The 9,309-nt window shown below is 43.6% G+C and overlaps 1 protein-coding gene across 1 annotated transcript; it reads left to right on the top strand.

Annotated features, from left to right (window-relative positions):
• Positions 1-1,160: 1,160 nt before the first annotated feature.
• On the top strand, positions 1,161-1,920 carry LOC104452706. The gene has a single exon (XM_010067177.3). It carries the CDS (start codon positions 1,250-1,252, stop codon positions 1,691-1,693), a length of 444 nt encoding a protein of 147 aa, XP_010065479.2. The 5' UTR covers positions 1,161-1,249; the 3' UTR covers positions 1,694-1,920.
• The last annotated feature ends 7,389 nt before the right edge of the window (positions 1,921-9,309 follow it).

Here is a 9,309-nt window from a genome sequence, read left to right as displayed (position 1 = left end):
GCCAATTCCCGTCGGATGTGACAGTCCTCCCATCCTGTGCGTATCGAGCGTACACCGGAGATAGCTCATGCACGGATTTGGTAATTTGAATCCATGCCTCAAGCTGGAAGGACGAGCATGCCGAGCAATATCCCGACTGTTGTCAACGTGGTTTATCGGAGAATTCAAGAATTTCCGACGAAAAGTAGAGGTTGGGCCGGCTGGGACAGTCGAAAAGCCGGACTTAACCGCTTCATGGCACTTGCTGGGTATTCTATAGACATACAGCTAGTCAAGTTTGGGCGCGTTTGGAACCTGCATTAGAAATGGGCTTTAGACACCTAAAGGCATTTTGGTCAAATATTAGGTATTTGGGAAAGATTTTAGAAACAACATTAGGAAAAAGCGGCATTTGAAAAGGCACCTCTTGGGATGCCTTAGGCTTTCAGCCTTTGATTTTGCCCTTGTTTCTACCGTTCATCTTCTTCGTTGAGGCAGACGTGCAGATTGTGCAAGGTTGCAGAGGGCGGGCAACAAACTAGAGAGAGGTCAGTGACAGTCATGACGACCAAGGCGACCATCGTCGGTGGGTCACGCGATCTTCGGCAGTATCTAGGTGGCATGACCCCCTGCGAGGGTCATGCAACCCTCGCCAAGGGTCGCGATACATAAGCAAGACCTTTGTCGAGGTCGCGCGAGACCCTTGCTGAGGTTGTCAATCACAAGCAAGACCCTCGTTGAGATCGTACGACCTTAGGTGACCCTTGCCAAGGCCATGCGACCTCATGCAAGGGTTTCGCCTAGGGACCACCTGAGGTCCAACAACCTTAGACAACAACCGTCGACATTGACGCGGCAATAATTGCCGGCAATTGCTATCCTTTAACAATCAATTTTTTTTTTTAATAATAAAGGCTTTGTAAATATAACTTATCCAAATACTATTTTACTCAAAGTTACTTCATAATTGATTTTTAAATTATAATTTACTAAACGTAATTTGTATTTTAAAAAATCCTTTCAACTTAAAATCCTATATATTTTCCTAAGGACTTTTCCCATGGCCATGTCCATGGATGACGCAAAAAGAGAAAAAAAAAATGTACGTTTTAAAAGTTGCCATCGAGTGGCCTCTATTATTCCACAAAAAGCCAAACCCCACCACCCACCCTTTTAATACGATCATCTTTGTCCTATCGCTCCCAACTTTTTCTTCTCTAGATCTGCATATTCCTCCTCTCACTATTCACTCTCAAGGCAGACCGCAGCCATGGATGATCTCTTCAACCATTTCACCTTCCTCTCCGACCAATCCCTCCACGACAAGAACTTCGACCCGGCCACAATTGAGGAACTAATGAGGCTCTTCGAGGTCGAGGCCTACAAGTCGTGGGCGGTCGCGGAGTTCGACTTCCTGGCCGAGGCCGAGGCAGCCGAGGCCGAGGTGGACCAGGCTGAGGCCTACCTTGACTCGGCCATGGAGGATGCGATGGAGGAGATGCGGCGGTTCGAGGAGGAGATGGACCAGATGGCGAAGAAGGAGATGAACAGCTTACTGGAGACGGCGGAGAAGGCCAGGCGGATGGGGAACATGATGGAGAAGGTGGCCACGGCGGCCGCCAAGAAGTACATTGAGGCTGCGGTCAACTCGGCCACTGCTTCCATGAAGACTGCTTGGAAGGGGATTTCATCTCACAAGGTTCATCCTTCTTGAGATAGGGAGATCTGGTCGTGCTGAGAATGTAGTGGTGGAGGATGATTCAATGTCCATGGTGCCTGGTGGGTCTACTTCTGGCGTCAATTGTACTTTTGCCACTTTGCTTGAGGCCTTAAAGGCCAATTTCAAATAATATATGGATCAATTGCTGGTATCTTCCAAGTTAATTTGCACCTTCACCATGTTCAAGAGAATAGGTTTATCTTTTGGGAAGATTTGTGAAAGCATTTTGGGAAAGTTTATCTTGGAGAATAAATTATTGTGGGGGCCCTTCTGTGGATCTTCGGGTATCCGATCCTTGGAATGGATGACCGTTCGATGATAAAAAGACAAAACCAGTAACAGCTCACTCGCCCAACTTTCCACACTGCAGCTTTCAAAACATGTATTATTGTCAAGTTCGCAAATTATAATATTGCAAAGCATGACACGGATACAATATGGTATCCGATCCTTGGAGTCGACAACGGACATCTCAGGTTGGTCCAGGAGGATTCTCTACGACAAAGTTCAAGCTTTGGCATGATGGAAAAAGCTGAAGTATTCGTCTCAATGACAGAAGAGGTGATCAGTGGGCGTGCTTCGACCGGATTGGATCCACGGGTTGGGCTTAATGTGTTGTCCAAGACTGCCCATCACATGTCATTTAAATAGTAATTTTGGGCCGGGCCAAACTAAAGATAGACAAATCGAGCTTTTACATAAAGAGTATTGCCCAAACACACCCATTTCCGTTTGCCTATCACCCGTAAGTAGAATACTATCCAACTGCGTTCATCTTATGATTTGCAACACGACAATTAACTTAAACATGAGAAAGACAAAGTAATAGCTGCTTTTGGATCTTAAAAAATCAATCAAGATTTGACAAAGCAAAATCCATAAGTAATTATGTGCAAGTTGCGATAGAGTCTTTGTTATAATTGTTCAACAGTCTTTGTTATAATTGTGGCAAAAGCAAAGGTTTCGAATTTTCATGAAGATTGGGTTCAGGAAAAGTTGAAATTCATGATGACAAAGATGATCAGTTTAGGTTAAAATTTTTCCTTTTCCTATTGAATAACAATTACCAACATAATGCGTTTTAGCCTACAAACTATTTGTAGAATCCAAAAGGTTGATTTCATGAAAAAAAAGTATCTTTCATAAGCAGATTTCTACGCATTTTTCCCATCCAAAGTGTTTTCCTTATAGAAGACGTGAGACTACACTGTTTATGGTCGATCTCTTTTATCTTTCATACGCAGTATAAACTCTACATAGAACTCAAACCCTAGACCAATAATTGTCCATCACGTCTAACAAAATAGATTAGCATGGGAAAAAAAAGACATGAATACAAATGCACGCAAAGATTGGCTAGGGTTGCATTTCGTTGTCGCGCCTAGGTGAGGTTGCGCCCCTCACCAGTCGCCACTGCATGCAAGGCACTTTCTCTCGGCCCGACATAGCGACAAAAGCAGAGACCTAGCTCATATGGGGCTTGTAATCAAGTTTGCAGTACTTAACTTTAGATGAAATTTAGAAAAGTGTAGAATGTTTAAGATATTTTCAGCATGTATGCGATGAAAGTCGTGCTGAACATCAAGCAGCCGTGGAAGTGCAGGGGTGAGAGAACGAGACAACGGTCACTTCCTCATTGCAACAAATGGATAATGAAAGAGATGTAGAGAGGATGACCGCATGATCGCTTGAGCACGGCTAGGGTTCAGCCAGGCTCGCCGGGCGATAGAGCTGCCTGTAGGATGCCGATGCAACATTGGCTAAGTTAGCAAGAAAATATGTAGTTGAAGAATTCAATTGAGAAAAGTTTAGGGTTGATATGAAATAATTTGTCAAAGTCTATAAAAGGACACCAATTTGAAAATAAAATACGCAGTTCAAGGATTCAAATCAGAAAATTTCAACAATCACATTGCACAATTTGCAAAAGTTCTAACCGCCTTTTTTTAAAATAAGTTCTGGAGAGTAAAATGATGTGGAAAATATGATTGTAAGATGAGGCAACTAATATTTCCGACTGATGTGGGCATTATGATAGAGTCTCCACATCCCGTCACGGAATGTTTAGCTTGTGGATTTCTCATGTTCAATGTTTGAATCAACCCTAACAGACCATGAACGATATGGACAATATGGACTAGGCTATCACGATGACCTTTACCAAAATACCAATTAGATAAGAGTAATGTAGGTTGGCTCAAAGTTCAATTTCCAAATAAGCAGAATTTGCACCTCTGACCTATGAAAGGAAATAATTTTGAGGGTAAGCTCTCGTATAGCTAAGCTATCAATTTATGGCAGTAATCTGTAAACAATTTTGATTATGAGATTTCAACGTGTCTTATGTAAAACTTCTACTTTCTTAAAATTATTTTTAGCTAATTGAGTAAGGATAGTTGCCACCATTCTAATTCACCCACTACACAAACCATCCACTTCTATTTTTTGCACACAAGTAGGTTTATCAAACGCTAGTATGAAAAGTTGCAAATGGAAGCATCTCGCTTTTTTCTCTCGTTTATGTGGAGCTTTCTCTACCGCTCTGGTAGTCATCTTCTTCCTTCCTAACCCAATTTCATTGTCACCCTTTAGCTTCGGCTTCATCGCAACTTCATCGCAACTTCAATGACGCTCTCCATCTCCTCCAATTTCCACCCTACCTCCTTCCCTTTTACGTTTTCTCTCTGTTTTCCCACTCTGCTCTCCCCATATACTGCCTTCATCGATGGTTCTCTCTAAGTCTTGCATGTCCATCTAGCCACTTCCTTTATGACATCCTCTGGTTCTGCATGCAACTTCTCTAGTGACCATCTCCATTGATTGCATTCTCGAAGCTATTTCCCCAGTCGCGATGATGGACCCAATTGAAGATGCTCGGTTAGCTGCTTTATGTAGCCGCTTAGGTAAACTGTGGTCATCTACTGCAATTGAAGCCTGGGACGATGCTCCTCCTACAGCCACAATACAAGAATGTAAGTTAACCCTTGTCGGAAAACTCCTAGCAAATTCAACTGTCAATCTTCCTGCTTTCCAACAAACTATGAAAAAAGCCTGGCAGATAGACAATGTAAATGTTGCTCAAAGAGAAGAAGGTTTATATGTTTTCAAATTTACTTCAGAAGCTGACAAACAGAAGGTTCTTTACAATGGACCCTGGTTATTCACTAACAACTTGCTTCTCCTCAAGCCTTGGGCTCCTAATACACCCTTACACTGCTATAACTTCACAACCAGTGCATTTTGGGTACAAGTTTTAGGGTTACCCCTAAAGCGATGCACCGAGCAGTTCCTGCGACGAATCGCACAGGATATTGGCCAGCCTCTTGAGGTCAGAATTGATGCAAAAGAAGGACCCACATCCAGAGCTGTCAGAGTTAAAGTCGAACTTCCCCTCACATAACCTCTCAAACCAGGCAAGCTCATATGTGTGGAAGGAAAAAACTTTTGGATTGATTTCCGTTATGAACGGTTACCACACTTCTGCTATTCCTGTGGTATCTTAGGACATTACGCCTCATATTGCAAGGAAATTCCATATGATGAGACTCAGTTTGATAGACGGGACAAAATGTATCATGGACAGTGGTTGCGCGCTGAAGTTAATGAACATAGTCCCTATTGGCAAACTTTTTATGATTTTCAACCTGAATCAGATGACATTGACAAAAGTGTACCTAAAACACCACAGTCAGGGCTCCTGTTACTCCCTCCTGCCCCTGTACAGATGGAAACTCAACCACTTCCTACAGCGACTCAAACTGCTCAGAATATTCATAGCTTACCTGCTGACAGTCCTCATGCTGCACTTCCTTCCAAAACTGACAAAACGTCCTGCCCTGCCCAAGCAAACATATCCGAGGTCAAAGTCCTTCACACTATGGCATCTACATCAAAAAAAAACCTACTCATTCTCGCTTACAGGCTAAAACAATTCAGTTAAAGAAAGCAAAGAAACGTCCTATCCATCTTGACACTTTGGATGAAAGCACTCTGTTGGATACCCCTGTTTTCCAGGCTGACAGGGACTACGAAGAGGCTGTGGTGGCTTGCCCAAATAAGCCACCAGCTACCAAATGAAGATCCTAAGCTGGAACTGTCAGGGATTGGGCAACTCCCTGACAGTTCGTGCTCTTAGAGCCATGGTGGCTCATGACAAGCCCGATATAATTTTTTTGATGGAAACTCGGAACCAATAACCAGTCATTGATCAGATCCAACGCAGGCTAAACTACAGCAATCGTTTTTTGGTTAACCCCCAGGGCATGGCTGGAGGGATGGTCCTTTTTTGGCAAGACCATATTTCACTTCTTGTCTTAACCCACTCCTCTCACTTTATTGACACTGTCTGTTCCGATAATAAAGGTGTTTCTACTATGTGTCTTACTGTTTTGCATGCTCCTCCTATTTATCATCACAGACAACTATTTTGGGCTAAATTGAGACAACTCTCATACTCCCACACTCAACCTTGGGTGTGTCTAGGAGACTTTAACGAAGTTTTGCATCACTGGGAAAATGTGAGTAAAACACCTACTGAACCTTATCGAATACAATCATTTCGGGATTTGTTACAAGATTGTTCCTTGATGGACTTAGAAACTAAAGGTTGCGCCTATACTTGGAACAATAATCGAAGTGGTCAGGAGTTAGTGAAAGAAAGACTTGACCGAGCTCTATGCACTATTGACTGGCGCTTAACATATCCAACAGCAGAGGTTGTGGCTTTCCCTGCCATAGGGTCAGACCACAGTCTGCTTCTTTTATCCACTCATATAAAATCAGGAAGGGGAGCAAGAAGGTTTACCTTCAAATCTTTCTGGCTTGAGCATGAGGATTGTCAACGAGTTGTAGGGGATGCCTGGTCTGCTCCATCTCTCAGTGAATCTTCCATATCCCATAAGATTAGGGCGACAACAAGGGCTCTAACAAAGTGGAGCAGATCTACCTTTTCTGCGAACCATACCCAAATTGCTCTTCTTAAGCAGCAACTTCAGCAATATACTAATCAACCTACAGGAAATTATGATACACATGAAGTTCGAGCTCTGAAAGATCAAATTCAGAAATGCTGGTCTAAGGAAGAACAATATTGGGGAATGCGTTCCTGTATTAAATGGATGCGATGGGGAGACAGAAACACTCGCTTTTTTCATGCAACCACAATTCAACGAAGGAAAAGAAATCACATCAGCATATTGAAGAATGAGCATGACGAGTGAATTCGAGACATTGATTAGCTGAAGCATCTCACCCATTCCTTTTTCAATAGGCTTTACACCTCCCGTGGCCATCGCGATTTTCAACCTATCCTATCACAATGTCCTCAGATTGTCACAACAGAAATGAACTCATCACTGACAGCCAATATTACTCGAAAAGAAGTCCAACTCGCCACCTTTCAATTAGGTGCTACATCGGCCCCAAGCCTTGATGGTTTAAATGGTTTATTCTACCACAACTACTGGGATATTATTCAGAAGATGTTTTCAACAGTTCACAACTTTTTCATCTCAGGCCAACTACCAGCAGAAATTAATTGCATAGCCATCTCTCTAATTCCAAAAATTCCCAATCCAGAAAGGTTAGACCAATTTCGCCCTATCAGCTTGTGCAATTTCATTTACAAGATCATTTCCAAAGTGTTAATTAATAGATTGAAACCTTGGCTGCCACATCTGATTTCTAAAGAACATAGTGCTTTTATTTCGGGTAGACAAATTTAGGACAACGTCCTCCTTGTTCAGGAGGTTATTCATCAGCTGAAGATCTGCAAACGGAAAAAACACTTTCAAGCTATTCTTAAATTGGATATGCAGAAAGCTTTTGATAGGGTAGAATGAGACTTTTTACAAGCTTATCTCTGTAGATTGGGATTTCATCAACGGTGGGTCACATGGCTGATGCAATGTGTAACTACTTCTTCTCTCAGTGTCAAGTTCAATGGTGAATTACTATCCTGTTTCCAACCATCTAGGGGACTCCAACAAGGAGATCCCCTCTCTCCATACTTATTTATCCTCTTGGCCAATCTTCTCTCCACCCTCATCTCACAAGCAATTGATATGGGTAATCTACGAGATATTACTTTTAATAGAAGATGTCCCACTTTATCTCATATGTTCTTTGCCGATGATGCCATCTTTTTTCTCAATGGAACTATTACTGAATGTCAGAATTTATCAAGCATTTTAAATCAGTATTGCCTAGCTACAGGTCAAGCAATCAATCAGAACAAGTCTGGTTTATACCTTTCCAAATTCTGCCCTCACCCCCTTAAGACTAACTTAGCACAGGAATTACGCGTTCCTCTGCTGGCTCAAACTAGTAAGTACCTTGGCCTTCCATCTGATTGGGGCTCCTCTAAGAATGATATGTTTGCCTGGATATTAAGTAGAGTTAATTCTAAGCTAGAGGGCTGGAAAGAACATCTGATTTCCAAAGTGGGGAAAGAAATCCTGCTGAAATCTGTGGTTCAAGCTTTACCTCGGTATGCTATGATGACATTCAAAATTCCAGTTTCTATTTGCAAATCAATTGAAAAGAAAATAGCTCGATTTTGGTGGCAAAACAACAGTAACAGATCTGGCATTCACTGGAAAAGTTGGGATCTTCTAACAGATAGCAAGGAAAAAGGAGGAATGGGCTTTAGAGATCTCATATCTTTTAATAAAGCCCTACTGGGAAAGCAAGCCTTGCGGATTTTCCATAACAATACCTCTTTATTAGCCAGTGTTTTTAAAGCATTATACTTCCCATCTACCTCTTTATGGAAAGCTGATCAGGGATACCGACCTTCTTGGGGTTGGAAGAGTATTCTTCTTGGCCAAGATTCTATTATGGAGGGACTTCAATGGTCAGTTGGAAATGGAGGTGAGGACACCTGGAGTGCCATAACTTGGCACGCCGGGACACTTAAGTGCCATAACTTTAAAATGGTACACTTAAGTGCCATCATCGGAGTAAAATGGGACACTTAAGTGCCACTCCGGCGAAAATCGGCCAAATGGCGACGTGGCAATTTTCCGGCGAGTTTAGTCCAAAACGGCGTCGTTTTGCATGCCGACGTGGCGAGAAAACGCAAAACGACGCGGTTTCGTGCCTACGTGTAAATAATAATATAAAAATTAATTAAATTATAAAGTATTCAAAAATTTAAAAAATTAAGAAAAATTTAAAATTTTTAAAAAATTAAGAAAATGAAAAATTAAAAAAAAAAAAAAAAAAAGGGTGGGGAGGTCGAACGGGTGGCCGAGGGCTAAGCCCTCACCGCCGCCGCCTCCCGTCGTCGCCGCCTCCCGCCCGTCGCCGGGAAGGGCCGGCGACGGAGGGGGAGGGTCGGCCGGGGTCGCCGCCCCGGCCGACCGACGGCGAGGGCTGCGAGCCCTCGCCGGGTGCGGCGAGGGCCGTGACCCTCGCCCTAGATCCGGGCGAGGGCTCGCGGGCCTCGCCGACCCTCCCCACTCCGTCGCCGGCCCTTTCCGCGCGACGGGGAGGAAATGGCGAGGGCCGCGACCCTCGCCCTAGATCCAGGCACGGCCGCGACCCTCGCCTAGATCCGGCGAGGTCGCGGGCCTCGCCGCCTCCCCACCGCCGCCGGGGAAGGGCCGGCG

The sequence above is a fragment of the Eucalyptus grandis genome, chromosome 7 (assembly GCF_016545825.1).
Source record: "Eucalyptus grandis isolate ANBG69807.140 chromosome 7, ASM1654582v1, whole genome shotgun sequence".
NCBI lineage: Eukaryota > Viridiplantae > Streptophyta > Magnoliopsida > Myrtales > Myrtaceae > Eucalyptus > Eucalyptus grandis.
This window is presented reverse-complemented; position numbering and strand designations above follow the sequence as displayed.

Bases quoted from the DNA above. Each gene is read 5' to 3' on its own strand.
- LOC104452706 (XM_010067177.3), top strand. From the start codon at position 1,250: ATGGATGATCTCTTCAACCATTTCACCTTCCTCTCCGACCAATCCCTC.